This window comes from Ahaetulla prasina, chromosome 1 (genome assembly GCF_028640845.1).
Source record: "Ahaetulla prasina isolate Xishuangbanna chromosome 1, ASM2864084v1, whole genome shotgun sequence".
Classification (NCBI taxonomy): Eukaryota; Metazoa; Chordata; class Lepidosauria; order Squamata; family Colubridae; genus Ahaetulla; species Ahaetulla prasina.
Genome location: NC_080539.1, coordinates 123,402,513 through 123,430,019, shown reverse-complemented (window position 1 = coordinate 123,430,019; position 27,507 = coordinate 123,402,513). Strand labels below are relative to the sequence as shown.

The following is a 27,507-nucleotide window of genomic DNA, read 5'->3' as shown; positions in this document are numbered from 1 at the left end:
TCTTAATAAGAAATTCAGGCAAAATGTCCCAGAATAACAATATGTTCACTTGCAAAATGGGTAAATGTCATCACTGTCATATTTCGGTACTATATCTGGTTCCCAGTGAAAACATATTCTTTTGGAGCAAGAACAATGGCAAATTCCAACATAAAATTCTTAATTATCTACATTTGCTTTAAATATGATGCATTCTATTTAATTCACTAGTGCTCAGAAAGTTATGAAATGCTTTACTGTTACTAAATAGCTATCACATGACATGACTAGTTTTAAACAGTAATATGTCTTGCATATAGAAATCTAAAGTTAACATACGCCATCCAGGTAGTTGTACAAATATTTTCATAATATGAGTATCTATCTATCCATCCATCCACACAGGGAGGGAGGGAAGGTGGGTGCAACAGTGCTGTTTAAAAATGATGGTCAAGATCACTTGATAAAGAAACTGCAGAGCAATATGAATTAATTCCCACTTTATTATGAAAATTGATCTTTCGCAGGGGTGTCAAACTTGTGTCATCACGTCACATGATGTGACGTATTGTAACTTTTTCCCCCCTTTGCTAAACGGGTTGGGCATGGCCAGAGCATGACACATCTGGCCCACGGGTTATGAATTTGACATCCCTGTGCTAGATCAATGCAGTTTGAAATATTTTTATAGAAGAAACCTTGTTAATGCTATTGCACCAAAGGTCGGTCTGGAATCTCACTGGTAGTAGTATATATATATATATATTTCATTAAGCTTTATAAATATATTAGTAGGTTAAGATTCTGTTAATACCTCTTGACTGGTTTAAGGAATATTTCAATATTTGGATGCCCATATATATATATATATGGGCACCCAAATATTGAAATATTCCTTAAACCAGTCAAGAGGTACTAACAGAATCTTAACCTACTAATATATTTATAAAGCTTAATGAAATTTGAAATCTTTGACTAGTTAAGATTTATTAAACAGTGTTTTGAATACAGATTGTATGCATGTGGATGATATTTCCCTAGGTATAGCAGGAATAGACACTTTGTAGTATCCAAACCTTTCCATAAAAGTTTATGATCACAGTTCAGTATATAAAAGAAAACTCTAGATAATAGTGTAATAATAATACTAAAGATAATACTATTGATATTTTTGGAGCTTTATTTAGGTCAGCTAGTATTCTCCATAAGACAATATGTCAAATTACATGGAATGCTTTCTTAAATATACTTAGCAAAAAACAAAGGATCTTTACTAATTCCTGGTGGGGGGTTACATTGCAAGATGTCTGGAATCACACAAATAAAAATAAAAAAAGCCACATTACGGAGTCTTGTGAAGTCAGCCTTTAGTATTGGATTGTTTTTCAAGTCATATTCATTTTTGGGTTAAAGTAGCTTATCAGATTTTGGCACATGGCTTGAGTTTTCATGTCCTTGTTTCCATTTCTTGGTCACCTGAACTGTTGCAACCAGATTTGGTAGCTATCATACAAACTAAACTACAGTATATATCATGTTTAACAAACCATGCTCCAAATGGCATTCGGGTTAGTTTCTTTTTTTTATGAAACTGTTCAGAGGACCCTTCATCTTTCTGAAACAGGATTACTGTTATTTATCCTGCAACAACCACGCTGGCTTTTTGGATGAGCAATCGGGCTCCAGTCAGAGGAATAATTTTACTCCTGCAAGTAAAAGTACACCTGGCTTTTCAATTAGCATTTCTTGTTCAAGCTGAGATGCGCTTGAGGAGACAGGCGAACCGGCTGGCCTACTATATTCGGGAAGCCCAGCCAAATTGGGCGGTGGCCTTCTGAGCTAGGCAAGAGAGTTCCGCAGCGGTAGAAAGCATGGAAGGATGTTTCAGACGGCTGGGTCAATTCACTTTTGGTTTTATTAAGCAGCCGGCTGCAAGTAGGCTAAGCGGCTGCGGTGGACGGAAGATAAGTCAGCTGACATGGAGCCACCGTGAGAGCGTCCTGCATAGATTTCAATCGGCGGCTGGCATCGGTCGCCTTTGCCCTTCAGGCTGTAAGTGCTCCGGCGGGCTTGGGAGAATCGGAGCGTAAGAGGGGGCTCCCTTGTTTCCTGGATTGCTAAATTCAGTGCTAAGTAATGGGGAAATGCTTTAACTTGAGTGTACCCGGTTCCTGGGGGGGGGGGAGAGCTTTTAAAGAATCCGATTGCTTTAGTATAGCAACTTCATCCGTGGAAAGTGGACAGAACGAGGATTCGGACTGATGCCCCGTGTAGCTTCCACTGGCGTGTCCAGTGGAGTCCAATTCAAATTCCAGTTTTACGGTAGTGGGTTTGGCAGTTTCTCTGCTGTTTTTCAGCCTGACTTCCCCATTTGTAAAATTTCTTCACTGTATCTTTTTCTGACTAGCTTATGGTAGAAGATATTTTGAGTATTACATCAAAACTGTAGTAATACACAGAAACAAGTACTATAGCCTAATGTTCACATTATGCTAAGTAAGCCATGAATTGTATAATACACAGGTTAATGTATTTAGCTCCTTAAATGGTATAAGTCTAAGAAAGCGGTCATAAAAGTTGGTATTGTTTTATAAAAAAAAGTTAAAAGACTTTTCTAAGAGAGTTGGAATGATTTCCTCTGGTTTATGACTTCACTACCATGGTTTACAATACACAAAGATTAAGCCAAAATCAAACCAGATTGATTAAAATAGCAAAGGAATCATATTCAATGATTCCTATGCTATTCCTATGTGGTTTGATACTTTAGTTTCATGGGTTAAGCCAACACGGCTTTTGTATTGTTAAAACAACCTAAGTTACTGCCTTTGAGCAGAGTAAAGGAATAATATATGAAATTCATATGATCTGGAAAACTGCTCTGGGGTAAATATACAGACACTGTGTCTGGACTCTGCTTGTCCATTTAAATGCTTGGTCAATGCATTGATTACCTAGCTGGTGTTGTTGCCCAGCAGCACTTAGAAGCAAATCACTGCTTTGATGATGTCAGAATCTGTAGTACTATTGTTAACTTTTTTCTTTACTTATTTTACAGATCCAAAAAACAGGAGACAAATTGTTTGCCACTTTTGCACAGCTGATGATCATAGTGTCTCCTGTCAACAGCTCAAAGATTTGTTGGAATCAAAGGCCATCCAGCTTATTGATGTTAGAGAAAAATTGGAAATTGCAGAGCATGGAAAAATTCCTGGCTCAATCAATATTCCATGTAAGTTGCTGTTGGGTGATTTAGTGCAAGGAAAAAAACAAGTCCATCTCATTGTATACAAGGGCGGGGGGAAACATGGAATTATCTTACATATATTCTGTACTTGGATTTGTGCAGCAGGCCAACTCTCATCATCCAGAGAAATCAAAGAGGTACAACAAAAGGGGCAACAAAACATACATTACCACACAGGTCCTGTCACTTGTATATACCTATGTAGTGACTCAAGTTTATGCTTAGCGGGAAAAAGGCACTAAAGCCAATGGGTTATCATAAAAAAGACCAATTAAATCAATGGAGATTGTTTATTTTTTACAGTGGGAGAACTTATGGAAGCTTTACAGATGGACCCAGTATATTTTAAAGAGAAATACAACCAAGATATGCCTTCTAAATCAGATCACATAGTGTTTTCCTGTTATATTGGAGTGAGAAGCAAACAGGCTTTAGCTGTTGCAAAATCATTGGGTTTCAGCAGGTAAGCGTAAAGCATTCAGGAAATGTATTAAATGTTAGGTGTAGTTCTATTGCAAATGAGTTGTTTCTAGTTTAATTTAAAAATATAATGGACTTAAAAGGAGAAATATAAATCAGGGGAAAGTGTTTGTTCTAACATTTTGCTCTTAAAATGCAGTGGATAGGATTGATCCAATAAATAGCAATTGATAGTTTCTGAATAACACAGTTCACAATTCAGTGTTTAAAACTTGTGGCAAGACGCACATTTGCATCACTTTTATTTTCTAATATAGGCATCCCCTTTTCCAGTTCAGTTCACTGTATTTTAAGGGCTATCAATCTATTTTTAAACCAAAATACACTGCTTCTAGATGATTCTTACCCCACAATTCAAAGACGGTGTCATTATTCAGCCTTTTACTTAGCCGATTAAAAAAAAAAAAGAACAAACTTGGAAGTACTGTGAGAAAATGTTTGTAACCCTGTGAAATTCAGTGTTTGGATTAAAGTATTCTAAGCCAGAGTCTGTTTAAAAATCCTAACATAATCAAAATCAAGTAGAGTGGCCAAGTACTAAGAATGTCTCATTTAAGAACAACTAAAGAAACATTTTATTCTACTTCCTTATATTTGCTGTTATTCAAAATTACTTTATTATGTGGCTGATTTCCAAAAGTAACTAGTGTGATTCAATCTCTTTCACTACTTTACCTCTACTAAACATTGTTTACTCTTTGAGGAAGATATTTTGCATGGGGTTTTCTTGTTCCTTTACTTGGTAGAAAATAAAATTACTATGCCAGAATATTTCTCCTACATCTCTGGTCAGCATACTCTTAAGAGGATAATATTCCTGAAAGTGGTTGTGCCGTAAGAAATGTTACAGATTTCTTATGTGCTTTCAGAGTTCAGCATTTTCCTGGTGGCTTCAGCGAATGGCAGGAGTGTGACTCTTCAAAGAAGAAATGATATCTAGAATACACAAACTGTAGGTATTCTGAAAATGCAGAGAGGGTGATAGCTAATTCTATTTAATAAAGTGCATCAAGGTATAAAAGGCATCTAGGCATATTAAGATATGGTTATTTTGCCAACAAAGAAAAAACACTGAGATACGCTTCAATTGTTTAGCCCGGATAACATTACGGAAACTTTTGTTTAAATTTTAAAAATAGATTTAAGAAACTTACAACTGATCATTGCAATACATTTAGTATTAAATAATATTTAAGTAAAATAAAGTGGAATTAAGTTAGCCATTTATTAATCAAAATTTATATAGCTGCCCATAACATGAGAAATTATGTTTATCTCTGGATATGAAACAAAAATATACTATAAAAATGTTAAGCCCAAAGCTTGGGAAATGGCAATAAAATGTTTAGCCAGCTTATATATAGAACCTGTACTTTTTTTAACTTCATATTCAGGAATTAAGCCTCAGTCCTGCTTATTGTTCTTGACTTTGAATTATCTCTAGATATTAAATATTTGCAGAAATAATATCAAGAAATACATTTTTGTATATGCAGAGGAAACGGACTAGAGACATGTATCTGTGGTAAGATTTCTATATGCAACTTTTAAATTAGGGACACAATCTATTTCTGCATAAACAACTTCTGTAAAATTGCTGAGAGATTGCATAACATGAAAACAATGAATTTCCAGTACAGTGCGCTATGTGCTGAATGGTATGAGGACCATTATAACCCCACTTTAAAATAATGAAACTGATAAAATTTTATTAACTCATTTGAATATGGAAAATAGCTCTTCAACTTTCGGTGTATGTTTCTCTTCTCATAGTCAGAGAGAAAAAAGGCAAACACGTTACTTGCAACTTGTGATAAGGCACTCCAGATAATTTTTTAATTTTTTTAAATTTTTAAAAATGTATGATACACCCATGTGTTCTGATGCAGTACTTGTAAGAATTATTGCTTATGGTTCTGAAATAAAATAGTCAATGTTGTTAATTTCCACTGTTTTATTCCTATGCAGCTAGTCCATATTACAAATAAAGTTGAAATCCTCAAGTTAACAAAGTAATTTCCAAAACACAACAGATGTGGTGTCTCAACCAATTCTATTTAGCAAATGTGTGGGACAGTATGACCAGCATCAACAAAATTGGCAAAACTAAAAAGGGAACATGAAAAAGCTAAAATTTTTAAAAAATCCTCACAATTGTTTTTTTAAGTCAGTATCCAAACACTCTGTAAAAAAATAACTTCCAACACTTAAGTGCAGAGAGCCCAAGCGTTTGCATACAAAAACACTTTGGTTACCCTTAATTCTGTGACATATCAAGTAGAGGCAGGCACTGCTGCTTTTAGATCAAGTTTTAGAACAAGCACCATTTGACAATACTCTTTCAACCAATGTTCCTTTGTTTGTATCATGGCAGAATAATGCTCTCTTGGGTGAAAGGCATCTTAAAGCAGCCTTTCCCAACTGGCACCTTCACTATGTGTTGTACTTTGTAATCTCCCTAATCCTCCACTAACATGGCCATGTTAGCTGGCCTGAAGGCAACAGTAATCTAATACAGCTAGAAGGCATCATGTTGGGGAGAGCTACTTTAACCTGAAAGACAGGCTACTTTTAACTCATTTTAGGGTCCCAAACAAATAGTCCATGAAGATTTCAGGGCTCGGGACTAAGTAGGGAAATCTGAGTAAAGAACACGCATATGGCCCTTGAGGGAACATCCTGTCTTTGAATGATTCTTGTGTTAATTTGTACAGTAATTTATTATATTTTATCATGGAATCATAGTCTCAAATGCTTCTGCTTTCTCAAGAGACAAGTCATTCCTAGTAACAGGGAAAGCAGAAGGCAAACTTCTAGCACACAACATATTCACCATTATAACCTCAAATAGGTTAGATTTACTTGATTGGATTGCAAAATATGTCAAGGACTTAATAGCACATTCTTTCCTAAAACAGCCACAGTTTTCATTATATATATTGCACTTTGGGAGTATCCTGGATTTCCTCTAGCAAACTACAGGTATTGTAGAATATCTCCTTAAACTTCGGATGAGGAATGCAACATTGTATACATTTTAAGGATTTTTTTTCTCTCTTCCCTAAGGCATTTACTACAGCAGTGTATTCTTAAAACATCCATTGGCAAATATATACCTAGAAAATTAGGATCTCAAATCCAGCTTCTCAAGTCATCTCTTGTATTCCGTAGTTAAACAAGTATAGTTGCAAGAAAGATCAATTCACAGTTATCCATCTTTGTGTTAATACAGTTTAACTCACCACTATTTCTTTCAAATAACAAAATTTACTATAGTCTGTCCATACTGAATTACATCATTATTTATATCCAAAGTTTTTGATTTCTGTTGTATCACAATTGAAATGGGTGTGTGTTTAAGAAAAAGCTTTTGTACACTTGATAGAAACATTGTTTTCTATCTGAAAAGACATTATTGAAACCTTCTGTCCATGACTTCCACATATGAAAAGATCCCAATGTGTCTTAATCCAAAGTGGTCCACAATTCATTTCTTTGGAATGTCTAAGACTGGCTGTAGCTAGAATTCTGACTTCCATTTGGACCCTGGTCACTTTCACTGTTTGAAACAAAGCAGGAAAGTATTACATTATATATTTATTATTAAAATAATTATCGTATTTTTCGGAGTATAAGACACACTCCCCCTCCCCCAAAAGAGGGTGAAAATTTGGGTGCGTCTTATACACCGAATGTAGCCTGACCCACCCACTGGCCCCCACCCTTTGGCCTCTGCCTCCCAGCAATTTACCTCCTTGCAGCAAACAGCAAACAGCCCGTTTCAGCTTCAGCACAGCCTGATTAGCACAAGCAGTTGGTTGGATCAGCCCTCCTGACCCTCAGCTGTTTCACGCTGCAGGGATTGCCATTGCCTATTGCCACGTAGGCCTCCGCTGCTTGCTGCAAGGAGGAAAATTGCTGGCAGGCAGATATTTTTTCTTGTGCTAATAAGGCTTTTCTGAAACTGAAACGTTTGCTGCTTGCTGCAAAGAGGCAAATTGCTGGGAGGCAGAGACAGATTTTTTTTTCTTGTTTTCCCAAAAAAGGTAGGTGTGTCTTATATTCCAGAGCAACTTATACTCTGAAAAATACAGTACATTTGATTTTAAGATTAAGATAACCTTTACTGTCATTTTTTTTTACTGTGAGCACACTGGCATACATTAAAAATTAATTTTTGTTGCCTGCTCTCAAAGTATATATCTACCCATACACTTTATTAATAGTATATTCGGACAGCATGAAACCTCCTTTTCAGACGGTAACAAGGAAAACAAGTGATGAAGAAGATGTGTAGCATCCTTTGATGATTAATATGCAAGCAGATTTCAACCTTGCCAATGAAACTTCATCCTAATTTTCCCAAGTTGTAATGGCACAGGACGTAGTTTACAACATACAGTATTACTTGCTTTGGTATTTACCATACTTTTTGGAGTATAAGACACACCTTTTTCCCTCCTAAAAGAGGCTGAAAATTTGAGTGTGTCTTATATTCTAAATGTAGCTTTTTTGAAGCTTTTTTCCGGCCCTAACAAGGCGCCAGCGAGTGAAGCGATCTCCGTGTTTTGCCTGCTTTTCTCATTGCTTCTCTCTCTGAAGATCAGTTGTCTTTAGAAGCTGTTTTTTATCCCCAAGCAGGGGATGTGCTGAAGCTGACCAGACTAAGAACACTAGCCAGATGAATGCCTGGTAGGCAGATTTTTTTTCCTATTTTCCTCCCCAAAAATTAAGCTGCGTCTTATTCTCTGGTGTGTCTTATACTCCGAAAAATACAGTAATATAATTTAATTTAAATAGGTAATTAATTTAAATCAAGGTAGTATATATTTTTATTTTGATATTCAGGATTGCGTAACATTTTGTTGTAATACCACATAAAGAAGGGTGAAATGACCTTCAAGATCATATTTGGGGTGACATCTATCCTCATTTGGTCTGGCTGCTACTGTTAATTCAGCAATATCAATAACTGACTGTCTGACAGGGCTTTGTATGCTTCAAAAATGATTTGGAAGTATGCTATAGATCAGGGGTCTCCAAATTTAAGATTAAAAAGCATGGCTTGCTGGGGAATTCTGGGAGATGAAGTTCACAAGACTTAAATTTGGCAGGTTTGGGAGCCCTGCTATATAGCTTCTGATATTCAGTATACAAGACTATTTTTAAAAACTTACACCTAAATAAGCCATTGCTTTATAGAGTTGACTCATTAAAATGAATTTGACTGCTAAAGTAGCCTCATTTTAAACTGATTCTCATTAACATGATTCCCTGGAAAATGCTGGCTACTTATGTTCACTATGGAGAAGTACTGCCTTAACTCAAAGGCAAACTACTCTACTTTTGCCCAGGAAAAAAAATACTTTGGCCTTCCAGGGTTGCAGAGTATTTTGGTGGTGGGGAGAGAGTGCGGTGTTAAGAGGAATGGGTACAATCAGTCTAGTCTAGTCCAGGGTCTCCAACCTTGGCAGCTTTAAGACTCGTGGACTTCAACTCCCAGAATTCTGTTGTCTTAAAGTTGTCAAGGTGGAAGACACCTGGTCTAGTCAACACTTAGCCCATTTATTGTTATCTATACTCTGCAGTAAAATGCAAAAGCAAATAATGATGTAGGAAAATAATTTATATCAAATTTCAAAGGAACAACCATAGGGACTACGAGGACTAAAAATGCAGCTGCCTTCTTTACCTGAGTCAAATGAGGAGCAGTCAAATTGCATGTGACTCTCAAATTTACCAACAACCGTCTATGGAGGTTGAATAGTGAAGGATTGCTTTTATGTGAATGAGGCATGGCAGGCATCCAAGTTGTTCCTGTATTGGATTGTTTTCATAAGAAAATTTAAGTGTCCAATTTCACTTACAGTAATCATAACTTAAATTCTCTTTATGGCTGTTTCTTATGATTGAAAAATAATTTCAGAATTAATTAATCCCTATTAGTTCACTAAACAAAGAGGGTAGGCCTGGAATGAATAAATGGCTCAGCTACATGCTAAGATGCATTTCTTGTTTTACAGTTGATCATCTATTCAAATCAACATATTTTGAAAACTTACCTATTTGGAGGCGGTTTGGGTTTAGGCATCTTGCTTAGAATTGTAGCCATTTCTTTCCTTTCATCAAAGTTTTTCCATTGTTCATACAATTTTAAAATGACCCTGATTATTTCTAAAATCTAAAAAAAAAGATGAAAAATAGTTTTTTGCAGATCTATGGTGATTGCAATAAGTATGTACTTCAACATAAGAAAGAAAGATTTGAAAATATTCTGGGATCAGGGAGTTATCATGAAAACATTTTGCAGGCCACTATTATTTTTATCCTTTGAAGAAAAAGAAGTGCAAACTATCCTCAAAACACTTCATACTTTAGTGCCCTGGTTTCTAAATCTTAAAAATCATTTTAGACAGTTTTTTTTAAATTTTGAATTTTAAATTGAATTACATAGCATTTTTTTGTGGGCTAATGTAAACCCATGATCTGACTCGCCCATTCTTAAAACGATTATTTAGAGGTTGGGTGCAATGGCTCAGCAGTTAAAAACGCTGAGCTTATCTGCTGGAAAGCTGACAGTCTGAGTTTGAGATCCGAGTGCCAAGCAACGGGGTGAGCTCCCATTCCTTGCCCCAGTTCCTGTTCACCTAGCAGTTTGAAAATGTGAGTAGATAAATAGGCACCCCTTTGGTGGGAAGGTAACAGCATTCCAAAGATTTACTGTATAAACATGTTGGCCACATGACCACAAAACAGGTCTTTGGACAACCCTGGCTCCCTTGGCCAAGACACTGAATGAACATTGTGCTCTAGAATTGGACATGACTGCACAGGGAATACCCTTTTTACTGCCATTTAGTCTCAACAAATGGCAGCACTGAGCTCAGAGCATTGTCTGGACTGATTAATATTCAGATGGGAGACTACCAGTAAATGCCAGATCTTGGAATAAAGCACTGATAGTGGCTTTTGTATTATTGACCAACTATATAATTGCACCCATTCAATCATACATCAAACTCAATCAAAAGCGTCTGTGCCCAACACAGAATATGCAATCAATAAAATATTTTGTAATTACTATGCAGTATCTTGTTGGTATTGATATAGAAATATTACATTGAACAGTTTTATCTTTTTAAATTCTTTATGTTTTTCAATTTTTCACCAAGGGATGCTGGGCCAATAAGAAGCTTTCATCTTAACCATTTTGTTCAATAGCATAATAATGTACCAATTCGGACAAGCTACTTTCAGTAAATCTGTAATTATTATTTTTTTTAGAAAAGTTTTTTTTCAAAACAAACAAGTATACAAACAAACAATACATTTTTTTCCTGAACAAAGTATTGGCCAAGTCAAAATTTGTATCTCTTTTAGTTTTAGTAAATCTGTAATTATTAAATAAAATATATCTACCTTCTCCATATCAACAGAGAGTTCAGCAAACCACTGTCTAGCATCCTTTTGCTGGACAACACAAGCCACATGTAGGCAAGCTTTAAAGAAAGCATATGGTTGAAAGGTAAAATTAAGACACAAAATTTGTGGTACAAGTACTATTACATTATTAAATGAAAAACACAGTCAGAACATGTTCTGTGTGCTACTGTCTCCCTCTCCAAACTGGATTTTCAATTATACTAATATAATTATTAATATAATTATTAATGCTCACTTAGGATGTACAGTTGAAGAATAGTTTCCCGGTTTACCATTACTTTATTGTATGTCTGGACAAAGTTCAGTTATAAACTGAAAAATGAAATAGTTGAGGCTTTCTTTAATAACATCAGAATTTCTATGAAAATGGCCATGGATGCAACTCTATCTTGAACCATTCCATTCAAATAGTGATACGGTACACAATGTGTTACATACCTAGAGCTATCATGAAAGGAGGGTACAGCAGACAAAGATCAGTTCTGTATGTGTCATTCACTATCCTCCTGCACAGACAAAAGCAACAGATCAGCAAGTTGTCATTCATGACTCCATCGTCATGAAAACAATATGAAACCGTGACATGAGCTTACTTTTCCTTTAAATACAGTATCTGATGTAACAGGTATAATCTGAGCAGGAGGACGTATTTCAATATATTTAATTTCTATGTGTTTTCTATATAGAGCATTGGCATACTTTCCCTCAAATAACAGAACTCTGCAGAGAGATATTAGGTGCAGTCATGCAGTAAGGCAAGCTTCACCATGAGCTTTTCAGTTATAAGGTGTTCAGACTATAAGAATGGATAGTAGAAGATCTGCTGGATTATCTTCATTCATAAAAAAAATGATATTTCGGCCAAACCCCCCACCGCCACCCCTTTTAAATCAATAAATTAAACAACTTTATGGTTTCATGTATTTTCCAAAGTGGATTGAGCAGATTCCCTAAGCAACAATTTTATTCAGGTCAATAATTTTCATAGGTTTTCTATTTAGGCTAAAGGACTTTTAAATAGTCTTTTTTCATTACCAAGCAAGAGGCAGCAGCATGTCTTCTTGGCCCATATCTTGTACATATTGAAGTAGAGGTCTATAGGGATGATAGACTATCAAACAGCAGTCCTAGGGAGATTGCATTTAAGAAGAATGTTAAAAGCATCATCATTCACAATACTCAACATGTTAGGTACTTCTCTGATGCTTATTGTGCCATCTATTATAAAGACAGTAGTTGGCTTCACAGAAATAATTCCTCTCTAGACTGACTGGCAGCTTACCAAATTCTATCTCCCTCTGAGACACAAATGCTGACGTATTTTCAGCACACAGAAACCCTATTTGCCAACAACACCCTCACTGGAAATAAATACTGGCACAGTACTTATACTGTATAAGTACTGTATACGTAGATTGTTACAGAATAACAATATACGAAGAAGCTTTGTGGGGATTCTATTAATATATAAAGAGAATCTGAGTGGAGAAAAACAGTATCAGCCTTTAGTGGTTTCACTTATTTTGTAAATATAAAGTTTCACTTGAGTAACATTAACAGAATAAGAGCTGGAACGAACTTCTAGTCCAACTGCTTGCTCAAGCAGCAAACCCTATACCATTTCAGACAAATGATTGTCCAATCTCTCCTTAAACACCTCCAGTTTTGGAGCACCCATATATAACTTCTGGAAGAAAGTTATTCCACTGATTAATTCTTCTGTCAGGAAATTTCTCCTTATTCTAGGTTGCTTCTCTGATTAGTTTCCATCCATTATTTCTTCTCCTGCCTTTAAGTGCTTTGGAGAATAGATTGATGCCCCTCTTTTTTCTGGTAGCCCCTTAGATATTTAGACACTGCTGTTATGTCACCCATAATCCTCCTTTTCATTATACTAGCCATACCTAGTTCCAGCAGCTGTTTTTCATATGTTTTAGCTTCTAATCCCCTAATCATCTTTGTTGCTTTTCTCTGCACTCTTTCTAGAATCTCAACACCTTTTTCATATTGTGGCAACCAAATCTGGATGAAATATTCCAAATATAGTTTAATCAAAGCATTATAAAGGGGTACTAACACTTCATGTGATCTTGACTCTATCCTTCTGTTAATGCAGCCTTGGACTGCCTTGGTTTTTTTTGCAGCTGTAGTACACTGCTGGCTCATATTTAAGTGATCGTCCGCTAGGACTCCAAAATCCCTCTCAGGATGGAGTATCCTTTGTAAGAGCTTTCCTATTTAAAATGAAAGGCAGGACACTTTCTCATAAACAAATCTGTATGCTTATAAGCCCTCAAGCCAACTATTTCAGTTGATACACTGGACACTTTTTTCTCATGCAAGCTTAGAACTATAAACTACTACTCTTCTCAAAAAACTGGCATCAGTTCTTTTTAACTTCATGTATGGGGTTTACATAAAAAATAGGAAATAGTACACAACTTTCTCGATCTATAGCTCTTCATCCTTTCTCCAAGATTATTCTCCTAGACCTAGCCCATTACATCTCAATCCTTCTTTCCTCCCAGTACAGACACATGTAGAAAGTAACAACGTTTTAGGAGATGATAGACTATTCCAGATATGATTAACATACAATTATGCAGAGGAATTCTGTTTGTACTATTTGTGTTACAACAGCAATAGAGACCGGGATTGCCACCACAAAGTGATGCAGTTGGTAAACTGCAACATCACATGATTACCTTGTTTAGTGATGACAATCCCAGGCAGTCCCAGTTGCCATTGTAACCCCAAAATTCCCCAATTATTTATAGGAAGAGGCAGGAATTCCAGGTAAGAAGCATGGGAGTACCAAGGGTGGATGGGAAGAAAACATAGTAGGACCTGGAAGGGCCAGTGCAGTCCATATATGAATTGCGGGAGCCAGGGAAGGCCTGTCCAGGCCATGCACAATTTGCAGGAGGCTGGGGGAGGCTCCACATGGGTAGGGGTGTGCTGAGGATGGGAAAAAAAGCGGGAATGACTTACCAAGGCAACTTGCAATTTTTCCTGCTGGCTTCCTCATAAACTTTGCTTGGGGTAGCCAGCAGGGAAGGTCGCAAATGGTGATCACATGGCCCCAACTCTCTGTGATGTTACAATGACACGCAAGATATCTAAGTGCCTGGATCACAATAATGTGATGGGGGGGGGAATGTGCTGTGGTCGCCAGAACTTCAAGGAACCCGTCATATATCCATATTTTCAGTGCCACCATAAATTTGAGCAGTCATTGAATAAATGGATATAATTCAAGGACTACCTGTACAAGAGATCAAACAGAATGTACAAAGTAAATGAACTTACCATTAACTCTAACAGATAAAATTCACATTCTAATATCTGTATAGAACAAAAAATGTATGAATTACATGGACAAAACTTAAATAACGTGCATCATAGATTATCCTGTTCTACGATCAGCTGGATCTAAACTATTAAAATTCTAAACTTGGAAAACCATGGGAACGAAAACATACAGCCTATTTTTGTCAGAAGCAATAACATTTGATATTTCCATTTCAGTAAAGGAAACTCCTTTTTGAAAATACATTTTTACTCCAGCAAATAAATCTGTTGATCTTTTACAGAGGTCAACAGATTTATCATATATTTTTTCTTTTTTGTAATCAAATTCATTCATTCAGTTTCTATAGCCACCAATTCAAATTTAAGATTATAAAACCATTTTTTTAAAAAACATTAAAACAATAAAAACATCAGCAAAATAAAAAATACAAACAGCAGCCATGAAGTTTAATCAACTATTAGTAAAGCCAAGTAATGGGGCACTTAATACATTCTGAGCCCCAAGCCTGAGTACATAGCAAGTTTTTCAACTTTTGCAAAAACCTAACAGGATTGGGGCCATTCTAATCTCTGAGGGGAGAATATTCCACAACAGATAAAGTCCGTCTTTTTCTTCCCGCCAGTCAACACTTATTGGCTGACGGGATCTGCAGCTTGTCTGTTGGATCAGACTGAATGGGTAGAAACTCTTGAAAAAAGACAGTCCCTCAGATAACCCAGCTGCAAGCCATGTAGGGCTTTAAAGGTGACAACCAGCACCTTGGATTGCACCCGTAAACACACCAGCAGTCACTGCAGCTCACGGAATAGTGGTGTTATATATGCCATGCAGCCGGCACCATTTATTGCCATTCAGCCGCATTTTGCACCAGTTTAAGTGTCCAAATGTTCTTCAAGGGCAGCCCCACGTAGAGCATGTTAGTGGATAGTAATCTAGTTTAGGTTTTCCTCTTCTCCAAGGCTCACTCCTAGAGTCTCTCAGCCAGAGCTGATGACACAAAGCCCCCCTTTTTTTACTTCAATTTTCTACTTGTTTAAACAATTTAAAACAGCTGGGAGTATAAACTTCCTGTCACTGTCTGGAAATAATGCTTTGATATATTCTCAGCATTCCCATTCTTCCACATATAGTAAAAGTGTAAAAATCTTTTCAAAATCATTTGCAGAGAAAGGGAAGTGCTAGGGCAAGGAATGTTTTCTTAAGAGTATACTTACATGGTTCATCCTATAAGGAAATTCTTTTGGAAAGGCATACGAAAACCTAGTTTTCACTGCAACGAAGAAAAAGTCAATAATGCTTTTTAAAATAAAAGAATTAAAATGAATTTAGCATACTGACTTCTCTCTCTACACCTTAATTTAATTAAAATACTAGATGCTGAATGCAAGGATTTAAGTTTGAAAGCACAAGGGAACAAGAATTAACCATTAAGCATACATATTATTATTTTTTGTTTACATTTATATCCCGCCCTTCTCCGAAGACTCAGGGCGGCTTTTTTATATCAGATAGCAACATTTTATAGAAATTTACAATACAAAATAGAGACAAAGCAAATATTTCTGTTTCAATATTTTGTAATATATATTAGAATCAGTTTACACAATGTTTATCAGTTTCTTCAAGTTTCAAATATAATCAAATGGAAAAGAAGCATTCATTAGCTGACCAAATCATGGAGGCTGAAGCCAAATACCCCTATTAACTGGCCATTATTTTGGGAGATCTAAACAAGGCAAACTTAAGGAAAGAGCTACCAAAATACTTTCAGCATGTCAATTGTCCCACTAGAGGCAAGAATACTTTAGACCATTGCTACACAACACTAAAAGATGCTTATCGGTCTTTACCATGAGCAGCTGTAGGACACTCTGATCATTGCATGATTCACCTTGTACCTGCTTACAGGCAAAGACTTAAAACCACAAAACCAACAATTAAATCAGTGAAGACCTGGACTGAGGAGGCAAAATTAAAGCTACAGGCCTGCTTTGACTGCACTGATTGGAATATTTTTGAAGATGCCTCTGCAGACCTGGATGAACTCACAGATACTGTAACATCGTATGTCACCTTCTGTGAAGACCTATGTGTACCGACAAGGAACTTGTGAATATACAGTAACAATAAACTTTGTTTCACACCTAAACTTAAGCAGCTACATCATTCCAAAGAGGAAGCCTACAGAAAAGATGATAAAATGCTGTACAATCAGGCCAGAAATGTACTAACAAGGGAGATCAGAGCAGCAAAAAGAAGCTACTTTGAAAAGCTAAAGAATCAGTTCTCAACAAATGAACCAGCAAACATGTGGAAAACTCTTAAAAATATCACCGGCTACGGCAAAACTCCTTCCCAAGCTGAAGGAAATCAACAATTGGCAGATGACCTGAATGAGTTTTACTGCAGGTTTGAAAGGAAACTACAGCCACCTATCTCCACAACCCCCATCTCAGACACACCAACAACAGCCAAGCCTCCTACAACTGACCCCATCCCATTGGGTTCACAACCCCTAGTGATCACAGAAAAAGAAGTGCAGGACCTATTTCACAGACAAAAGCCAGGAAAAGCTCCAGGCCCAGACAAGATAACTCCTTCTTGCTTAAAAGTCTGTGCTGACCAATTGGCCCCCATCTTCACCCATATTTTCAATAAATCACTAGAGATGTGCTATGTTCCTTCTTGCTTCAAACGCTCTACCATCATCCCAGTGCCGAAGAAGCCCACCATCAAGGAACTGAATGACTACAGACTAGTTGCTTTAACATCTGTAGTCATGAAAACCTTTGAAAGGCTAGTGTTTTCCTATTTGAAAACCATCACGGATCTGCTGTTAGACCCCTTGCAATTTGCATACCGAGCAAATAGATCAACAGATGATGCTGTTAATATGGCTCTGCACTACATCCTACAATATCTTGTGTCTCCAAAGACCTATGCAAGGGTCCTCTTTGTAGACTTTAGTTCAGCATTCAATACCATCATTCCAGACACTTTTCTAACTAAGCTAAACCAGCTACAGGTACCGGAACAGACTTGTAAGTGGATCACAAGCTTCCTAACAAACAGGAAGCAGCAGGTGAAGCTAAGCAAGATCACATCAGATACCTGTACAATTAGCACAGGGGCCCCCCAAGGCTGTGTGCTCTCCCCACTTCTCTCTGTATACCAATGACTGCATCTCAAACGATCCATCTGTTAAACTACTGAAGTTCGCAGATGACACTACAGTGATCAGTCTCATCTGAGACAATGATGAATCTGCATACAGACCAGAGGTCGAACGACTAGCCTCATGGTGCGACCGAAACAATCTGGAACTGAACACACTCAAAACTGTAGAAATGGTAGTAGACTTTAGGAGAAACCCTTCCATATTTCCACCTCTCACAATACTAGACAACACAGTATCAACAGGATACTGTGTTCAAATTTACTGTGTTCAAATTTCTAGGCTCTACCATATCGCAAGATCTAAAATGGGCAGCTAACATCAAAAACATCATCAAAAAAGTACAGCAAAGAATGTTCTTTCTGTGCCAACTCAGTAAGCTCAAACTGCCCAAGGAGCTGCTGATCCAGTTCTACAGAGGAATTATTGAGTCTGTCATTTGCACCTCTATAACTGTCTGGTTTGGTTCTGCAACCCAACAAGACAGACACAGACTTCAGAGGATAATTAGAACTGCAGAAAAAATAATTGCTACCAACCTGCCTTCCATTGAGGACCTGTATACTGCACGAATCAAGAAGGCAGCTGTGAAAATATTTACAGATCCCTCACATCCCTCACAGATCCTCTACAGATCCCTTACATCCTGGACATAAACTGTTTCAACTCCTACCCTCAAAACGACGCTGTAGAGCACTGCACACCAGAACAACTAGACACAAGAACAGTTTTTTCCCGAAGGCCATCACTCTGCTAAACAAATAATTCCCTCAACACTGTCAAACTATTTACTAAATCTGCACTACCATTAATCTTCTCATCGTTCCCATCACCCATCTCCTTCCACTTATGACTGTAACTTTGTTGCTGGTAATCCTTATGATTTATATTGATTTGATTGTTTCCTGATTGCTTATTTGTACCCTATGATTATCATTAAGTGTTGTATCATTAAGTGTTAAATTTGTACCCTATGACCATCATTAACTGTTGTAAGTGTTGTACCTTGTTGAAGGTATCTTTTCTTTTATGTACACTGAGAGCATATGCACCAAGACAAATTCCTTGTGTGTCCAATCACACTTGGCCAATAAAAAAAAAATTCAATTCAATTCAATTCAATTCAATTCAATTCAATTCAATTCTATTCTATTCTATTCTATTCTATTCTATTCTATTCTATTCTATTCTATTTGTTTAGAAAAATTAAATACTTTTTAACAAACTTTTTCTTCTATTCAATCATGCCTAGTTCTTGGCAATTGCTTGGGCAAATCCCTGCAGTTTTTTTGGCAAGATTTTTCAGAAATTGTTTGCCACTGCCTCATAAACTTACGGGGTCCTGGTTTTTAGCCTGATGCCTTTAGCCACTACTCCAAATGGTTCTCACCAATACAATACTACCCAATAGTATTGTATTGTATTGTATTGTATTGTATTGTATCACATTTTATCATATTGTATTGTGCAATACAATAAGACAGAGCTAAAAACTTTTTTAGTTTTTCATGTACACACATACATGTGCCATTCCATGTATCTGAATACGATAATTATAAGCAATATTTGATTTTAAAATTCCTTTGAAAGATGACAGCTTTACAAAAAATTCCACTTACATACAGAAGTAGCAGCAGATATCAATCTTGTATTTGAAACCACACCAAATTCCTAGAACATCAAAAATAAAATAATGGTGGAACGTACACAATTCCAGAAGCACTTGCTAACAAAATGTCAAACTTTGGTTACTATGTGAGATTAGAGGGGGGTGCTGTTGATCTGTGAGGGGAAAAAGAAAGCAAGGGCACATTTTATTCTAATTGGCAGCCTTGTAGAGTCATCCAAGCCTCACTACGCCCAATTCCACAATACCCCAAGTAAGCTGATGTAAAGCTTCTCTGCCTTTCTGCCAATCTTTCTTGTTTACTAAAAATCACAGTATTTTGCAGATTAAGGATTATATTACAATAACCAAATTTTTGTCTATGTGAAAAGAAAGCTATTTTCTTTCTTTTCATCAGTTTCCATTGGCTGCTATACTATTGGCAGAAAGCCACTTTGATGTTAATACCCCATAGCCAAAAGGCAGGAAAACAGCCTGCAAAGCAAGCACCGAAAGCCCAACCGATCAAGTCAGAAAAGATCAACGGGCTGACATGACCAACAAAATTTTATTTATTTATTTGTTGAATTTATATTGTCGCCTATTCACCCATGGCGACTCAAAGCAGCTTACAGAATATAAGACCACATTATAAACAATAAAAATAAACAATAAAAAACTAACAAAAACAATCAAATAAATTAAAATAGTACAATATAACAAAATCACACACCCCACGTCCTACCCCAGTGACAGCAGATCACACAAGCCATTTAATGAGCTCCATCCCGCTTTGCGTTCCCCAGGTCCGTTGCAGAACCAGGTCTTCAGTGCCTTCCAGAAGAGTATTAGAGTGGGGGTCGTTCTAATCTCTGGAGGAACGATCTTCCAGAGAGAAGGAGCCACCACAGAGAAGGACCTTCTTCTGGGTCCCAACAGGTGTATCTCCCTCAGAGTTGGAACCTGCAACATTCCCTGCCTCCCTGCTCTGATGGGTCAGGTAGATGTGACCCGCAAGAGACGGTCCCTCAGATAACCTGGTCCCAAACCATGAAGGGCTTTAAAGGTGACAACCAGCACCTTGAATTGCACCCAGAAGCAAATCGGCAATGAATGCAGCTCCCGCAGGAGAAGGGATACAAGTGCACACTGCGGTCTGCACAAAACAATATGGGCTGCTGCATTTTGCACCAACTGGAGCTACCAGATGCTCTTAAGGGCAGCCCCATGTAGGGTGCATTGCAATAGTCAAGACGGGAAGTGACTAGGGCATGAGTGATTCTGAGTAGAGACTATTGGTCCAGAAAAAGCAGTAACTAGCAGACAACCCATAGTTGTGCAAAGGCCCTCCTGGCCACAACAGCCATCTGCTCTTTGAGCAGGAGTCGTGAGTCCAGGAAAACCCTTAGATTACACATAGGGTCTATTTGGCGTAGTGACACCCCATCCAAGACCAAAGGTGGCAATTCTCCCTGAGCCAATGAACCCCAAACCCAGAGCCACCAGTCTTGCAAGGGTTGTATGCTATAGAGGCTGGAACAGGGGAAGGCCTAACAGAAAAATCCTATCAGAAAAAGGATATTAAATGTGCTAATTACAGCCACTCCTCATTTAGCAACTACCCTGGTTGGTAACCATTTACAAATACGATGGTAATAAACAGTAATAAAAATTCATTTCCAACCAGTGCATGGATTGGCCACGAAATTTCATGCCCCTGACAACAAAAGCTTTCAGTGTGAATTAAGGTCAGAGAGCTAAGATTGTTATCTTCCAGTTAGAATTTTAAGGGACATGCTGTACTGTGAAGAAAAATATTTCAGGAAGTGATAACTTGTTTAAGCAATCTCCACCCTGTGAGGGAGGGAAAAATAGGGAGGGGAAAAAAGAAACGTTATCTTTGCAGACACACTCTGCAATGTGTCTGTGTGTGTGAGAGAGAGTTACATGTTCACTTAGTGACCATTACACTTTGTCCAACAACAAAACTGCTGGAAAGGATTGCAGTTGCTAAATTTGGTAATGTGCTTATTAAGACCAAGAGAAGAAAAACTAATTTATTCATTCATCATGTCAATTCATTGTACTACTAATGAATTACTAATTGGCTACTAATTGGCTTTCTATTTATTTCAAAAGAAAATGGAAAAATAAAAGTCAGCAAATCACCTGCTAAAATGCCTACTTACCTCTACTTTGGATGCCAAAAATACACATGTGGGAGCCATTAGCACTGGATCAATACTTTTTAGGGAATACCTAAAAGTTATAATACATAATTTTAAACAGAAGAAAAGGGAAAATTACTAATCATACCACTTTTAAAAAGAGACCTTATAATCACAAAAAAGTTTTATATAGGAAAAATGAGACTGTATTGAGTTCAGGATCTTTACCTGGCGTAGAACCTCTTAAAATAGACAGTAGCAGTGGCAATAACTTGTTGTCTTAGCTTCAAATGTTCACCTAATGCCTGAATAACTTAAAATAAAAAACATTAAATGAGTTAAATCTTCATAGTTCCGCTTTGTATTCTGCAACAATTAATGAAACTGAATCCCACAGAATTGCAAATCTTTTTTGTAACATTTTACATTATGCTCCTATACTTTTTTTGGTACTGAAAGCCCATTCATAGGATCCCCCAAAGATGAAATATATATTTTATTTTATAGGTGAATATTGCAAACTGAGACTGTGATACAATAGATAATCCCATAAAGCAGTGAAACTGTAGTTAGAAAAACTAACATTAAATCACTGCTTGATATTTCTGATGCAAAGAAAAATTCAGAGGAGATTGCATTAAATTTGATTCCTAATATATATATGTATATATAATAAGCTATGAAACTGAACAATGCCAGCATTTTTCTATGATTGGCTACTAAGCTGAGTTTGTTTAAATTCAGGCAGATGATATTTCCAGCCCTTGTAGGTAATTCTGATGCATTATTCAACTTCTCCAAAAATGACAAAACAGATGCAAGCCATATTGAGGTGTAATCTATATGTGGGGGAAAAACAATTTAGTCTATTATCTGCAACTTCATGCAATTCTCAACTCGCTCTTATCCAGAAAGTTAGGAACTTCATTCTGTGTGAAATGCAAAGCCTTCTGTTATCAGTTGTCATATACAGCATCTAAATACTTTGCAAAAGAGATATTGGTCCAGTGACTTAAGCTGCCAGTATCAACACAGTTATGGAGTTGGCAAAGGCAGCAGGTGCTTGAAGTATGACATATTTCATTTATGGAAAGGGAATAGGGTGCCGGGGGAAGGTAGATCAGAAAAAAAACTGTCAGCTGCTCCACACAAGCTCTATCTGCCAGTTGGCTAGAAAGCCACCATGGTGTCAGCTGTACAGGTAGCTCATTTGGCTTTCCAAGCAAAGGATATGTTCCAAGCATGTTGGAAGCATCCATCCAAAATACCAAGCAGAGGTAGAAGCACAGAATGACAAAACAAAACATAAGATGGTTACTTGATATTTTTCCAGAATCCCTCCATCCATTCATAATTTGAACATGGCAATGTTTTATCATATTCCTGCCATATCCAAGATAATTTACACATCAATGCTCATTTTAAAGGTTGACAGCCAAGCAAGTCCTTTGTACACAAGGTGGTTAGCTAAATAATTTTTTTAAACTGGGATAAGTCTGAAATGATCAGTGGAGGCAGGAATTTTATTTAAAGTACAGGATATTCAGAAATCCAATAGAATGCTTGAGCAGCAGAATTCTAATGGCATTGTCCATATATCAGTATTCTTTCATTGCTTACATTTTTAATAATTTCCAAGATTCTACAAATATGAATCGTTTTAAATACAAAATAACTTTTTCTTAATTTTAAGAAAGTAACTATTAATTTCCCCCATCTCACCTTGCCAGCTCCAACACAGAGGATACTGATTCTGACTGTAACAAGTAACTTTGACTATTCAGACACATTATGAAAAGTCCAATTGTGAATATATATGCATATTCTAAAATATTACTGCCATACTCCCTGTAAGGAAATAAGGTGTACGCATAGTTTGTACATGCATTGCTTGATGAATGCAAGATTTTTCAGTAGCTCTATATTAAGAAGACAGATTTGCAACTTCTTTGAGCTTTAATTATGCACTTAACAAATCCTTTATTAGCAATTTTTTTAAATTTTAGTAGTTTGATTTATAAATATGAAAGTTGTACTTCAGCTGTTAGAATGAGCCAAAATATATTCTAACGTTTTAGTGATTTTAAATATTTAAGCATGATTTCCTTTCTTATAAAACAAATTAAAGCCAAACCTTCCATGCACATGAATCTTATATTTACATAGAATAAAGTTTCAGTGACACCCAAGTACTGTATTAAAATGAAGGCTTAAATTGTATTTATCAATCTTTTCTACTTTTGGCTCTGACTGGAAAGTAATGACATCCTTGAGTTTCAAAACAAAATAACTACTGAAATTAGTCATCATTTTAGAAATTTATTTTGCTTTTCCAAAAACCTCCTCAATTGCCATTTTGGTTTCCCATCATTTTGAGAAAGAATACCAAAATCTTAGAATAAAAATTAGGCTAAGACCATTTCAAGCGAATTAAAACTTTCTCCACAACAAAAAAGGAGGAAAGGTCTATATATGAATGGAATCACATATGGTTTAGAATCGTAATGTTCCAAAAGGAAAATATATCTGTAACTTTAGAAAAAAATGTTGATCAATGTTATATTTAAACCAAGTAAGAATCTAATGGGAGCATGTTCAAGGGCCTGGCAAAGTGCGCTTCTTCTAAAAATCAATGTTAAATCATTGTATTTTGAAAAATAAGGACAATCTCACTCATCCATCCCCTCTCTCTCATACATACACACACATACAGAATGTATCAATGATTCATTGACATCATTTTACCATTGGTAAAAAATATCTGTAGTTTCCAATATTCTTCTTCTGTTAAAAATTTTAAGTCTTTCTGGCGTTCCTTCAGCAGATCTTGTTTATCCAAAATCCATTGTAAGCTACAGAGAAAGAGAGACCACTTTTAGATATTTGTAACAGATAGGATCTATTGTAAAAACAGAAAAAAAGAAAACACTTTTTATCCTTTATTATATGGCCTGATGTCAAAGATACATATTCTCCTGAATATTCAGTCAAAAGTATTCAGAATTAATTTTTTTCTTCCATGCTGCTTATATTTCCCCAATGTTTACTGCCACCAGAATTTGAGAACTCCATAACAGGCCAGCAACAAAATTCTGACAAATAAGAAATTACCATCAGACTTTGGCAATCATTTCAAACTAAAAACATTTTATATGAGACCTATAATCCAAAGATTATAATCAATCTCTTGCCAACAGTGAATTTGTTCTAATAATTTTGCCCTTTTCTAATGATTTTTATAGAATAGAATAGAATAGAATTTTTATTGGCCAAGTGTGATTGGACACACAAGGAATTTGTCTTGGTGCATATGCTCTCAGTGTACGTAAAAGAAAAGATACGTTCATCAAGGTATAACATTTACAACACAATTGATGGTCAATATATCAATATAAATCATAAGGATTGCCAGCAACAAGTTATAGTCATACAGTCATAAATGGAAAGAGATTGGTGATGGGAACTGTGAGAAGATTAATAGTAGTGCAGATTCAGTAAATAGTTTGACAGTGTTGATGGAATTATTTGTTTAGCAGAGTGATGGCCTTCGGGAAAAAACTGTTCTTGTGTCTAGTTGTTCTGGTGTGCAGTGCTCTATAGCGTCGTTTTGAGGGTAGGAGTTGAAACAGTTTATGTCCAGTTTATTATATTTAAATATACTATGTGAAAACTAGAGTGATGTAATAGATGTCCAAATAGAGTTCAGGTCTACCCCCTCAAACACAGGATGACTTTGAACTACTTACATACATGCACACACTCATTCACTCACAACAGTCCAGGATAGTTGTTGCGGAGATAAAATGAAACGAGAACTTTACATAAATTATCTTGACCTCTTGAAGTAAAGGCAATATATAAGACTAAAAAATAACAATAATTATTTTAAGTTGCCTCAGGAATTATAGATAGTTCTAAATGTTCTAATTTATTTTGTTTATATTTCATATTTCTTGACGACCCATCTCCACAGACAAATCACATACAGATGTTGTATAAACCCTACTCTCTATCTCTAACTCTTTATAATAACTCTGTAGTACTATGATTTCAAGTTATATGGCTGTATATTTTTAGGTATTATTCATCCTAGGTACATTTGTCTTCCTAGTACAGAAAAGTCTGGTTTCTGATTAAAAAGCTAACATTTAAAACACATATTTAAGTTATATTTAGATAGAAGAATTATAGATGTGTTCCATGAATCTTGGTTTCTTTAAAAATAGTGGTTGCAAATTATACACAAGTTATTATACACAAATTATACACAAATACCACTGAAGATTTCCCATGATAGGATTCCAAATTGTTACTCAGAAATAATATTGCATCAAAAATATTTGAACTATAATCCTGTTATTCAATGTGATTATTGTATGCCATTCATGACATTCTTCACTTTCATAGTACAATATTACAATTTAATCATTTTAACATAATGTGCTATGTATCTGAATTAGAACAATATTCATTTCTGTTAAAGTATTTAAATAAGGGTAAACTATTTTTGGAAAGAAGCATACACATCAGTGGTGGGTTGCCCCCGGTTCAGACTGGTTCTATAGAACCGGTAGTAAAACCAGCAGGAGGCTCGGCCCACTGACCCAAATGTCATCAAAAGTGATCTGCGCATGTGCAGAAGCGTGGGCATGTTTCGAACCGGTAGTAGTAAAGGTAAGTAGAACCCACCCCTGATACACATGCCAATACTTTTCCTCATGATAAACCCAGTGTTATCAGAATACTTGTTTTTCATTTTATCTGCTTCCATAGGAGTTTAACAAGTAAATCTTTGTTTTGTACAAAAGTTATAATAAGAACAAAAAAAAGTTACAGATATGCTCAAGCTGGGAAAAAAAAATCCTCAGTTTTTCTTTATACACACACGGTCACAGACGTCCAGGGTTTTTTTTTGTTAGAATTGATAAAAAAGATAAAAGTTGTCTTGTTAGAAATAACCCATGTTCTAAACAATATGTGTGTGTGTGTGTATACACACACACATGTATGTATATGTGTGTATATATACACACTCACACACATATGTTTATGTACATAAGCTACATGCATATGTATGTATGTACGCACTATGTTTAGAACACAGTTTAGAACATTGTTGTTATTTACAACAGAAGATAGATAGATAGATAGGTAGGTAGGTAGATAGATAAATAGATACAGACAGACATTTAAAAAATTGAAAGCTCAATCTGCACAGGCATCTCTCTCCCAGGCATACAGCAACATCCAACTGCACTGAAACCCGTCCCGCCCTCTGCACTGAGAAAACACCTTCCTACTGAGAAAACACTGATAAAGTCTCTTACACTCCCCGCAACTGCCCGGCCCCGCGCGCCTGCATTCCGCACCATCTTTTCCTTCCTTCCCTCCCTTCTCCCCAGAACCTTCAGACTGCAAGGACAACTCACTAATGCGAACTCTGCCAGAAATTCCCTGCCATGGAGAGGGGTCACGGTGGGAATGCTTTTCCTTTCCTGCTTGCCGGTAGCCAGGGCAAACCCTTCTTTTCTTCCTCCCCCTCTTCTTCTTCTTCTTCTTTCCTCTACCCCCACCTTCCAGGAACAGGAACAGGAACAGCTTTAGCAGCAGGAAGGAGTCTGCAAAAACAGCAGCACCCATACGAGCGGCGACCTCACTCCCTGTTCTGTGCTCTTCCTCTCTTCGTCCGGCGGCTCGCCGCTTGCTAGCCGCTCGGTTCCGCGGCAGACAAGTTCCGCTTGCGGAAATGATAAATTAGCCCACTGGGCCCTTTTTACTTATCAGTGAAATTGAACGTAACGTGCGCTATCGCTTTATCATATGTCTTTATTCTAAATGATGGCAGTTGCCTTATAAACACATACTCACTGAATACGAGAATTCATTTCATTTTCTCTCAATATCAAATATCCAAAAATGTGATTACTACATTAAATCTAATCCAAAAATGGAAGGTTTGCTCCAAAAAAAAAAAATCAACCTCCCTCAAGTCAAACTGATGATTACATGAATATATTAGTCTTACTGGGTTGTTGTTGTTTTTTATAGCTATGCAGAATTGTTTCACCTTTGCCACCTACTCGTTTTTTAACTTCT

General features: G+C 36.6%; 2 protein-coding genes across 2 annotated transcripts; one reads left to right on the top strand and one right to left on the bottom strand.

Moving 5' to 3' along the window:
• Nucleotides 1-1,816: 1,816 nt before the first annotated feature.
• TSTD3 (thiosulfate sulfurtransferase like domain containing 3) lies at nucleotides 1,817-5,649 on the top strand. Its single transcript, XM_058174818.1, has 5 exons — nucleotides 1,817-2,031; nucleotides 3,038-3,211; nucleotides 3,530-3,689; nucleotides 4,576-4,658; nucleotides 5,151-5,649. Exons 1-4 carry the CDS (start codon nucleotides 1,851-1,853, stop codon nucleotides 4,637-4,639), a joined length of 579 nt encoding a protein of 192 aa, XP_058030801.1. The 5' UTR covers nucleotides 1,817-1,850; the 3' UTR covers nucleotides 4,640-4,658; nucleotides 5,151-5,649.
• On the bottom strand, nucleotides 5,643-27,045 carry CCNC (cyclin C). Its single transcript, XM_058174804.1, has 12 exons — nucleotides 26,841-27,045; nucleotides 24,157-24,263; nucleotides 21,640-21,724; nucleotides 21,433-21,502; nucleotides 19,257-19,308; nucleotides 15,677-15,732; nucleotides 14,459-14,494; nucleotides 12,185-12,276; nucleotides 11,588-11,655; nucleotides 11,126-11,205; nucleotides 9,769-9,887; nucleotides 5,643-7,265 (listed from the first exon to the last, which is right to left on the bottom strand). Exons 1-12 carry the CDS (start codon nucleotides 26,870-26,872, stop codon nucleotides 7,211-7,213), a joined length of 852 nt encoding a protein of 283 aa, XP_058030787.1. The 5' UTR covers nucleotides 26,873-27,045; the 3' UTR covers nucleotides 5,643-7,210.
• Between the last annotated feature and the right edge of the window lie 462 nt (nucleotides 27,046-27,507).

Coding starts and splice junctions, on each gene's coding strand:
- TSTD3 (XM_058174818.1), top strand. CDS start 1,851: ATGGAAGGATGTTTCAGACGGCTGGGTCAATTCACTTTTGGTTTTATT. Junction 3,212..3,529: donor TGGCTCAATCAATATTCCAT/GTAAGTTGCTGT, acceptor TATTTTTTACAG/TGGGAGAACTTATGGAAGCT. Junction 3,690..4,575: donor AAATCATTGGGTTTCAGCAG/GTAAGCGTAAAG, acceptor ATGTGCTTTCAG/AGTTCAGCATTTTCCTGGTG.
- CCNC (XM_058174804.1), bottom strand. CDS start 26,872: ATGGCAGGGAATTTCTGGCAGAGTTCGCATTA. Junction 24,264..26,840: donor TTCTGGCAGAGTTCGCATTA/GTGAGTTGTCCT, acceptor CTTTCTCTGTAG/CTTACAATGGATTTTGGATA. Junction 9,888..11,125: donor TCTCTGTTGATATGGAGAAG/GTAGATATATTT, acceptor CTTTTTTTTTAG/ATTTTAGAAATAATCAGGGT.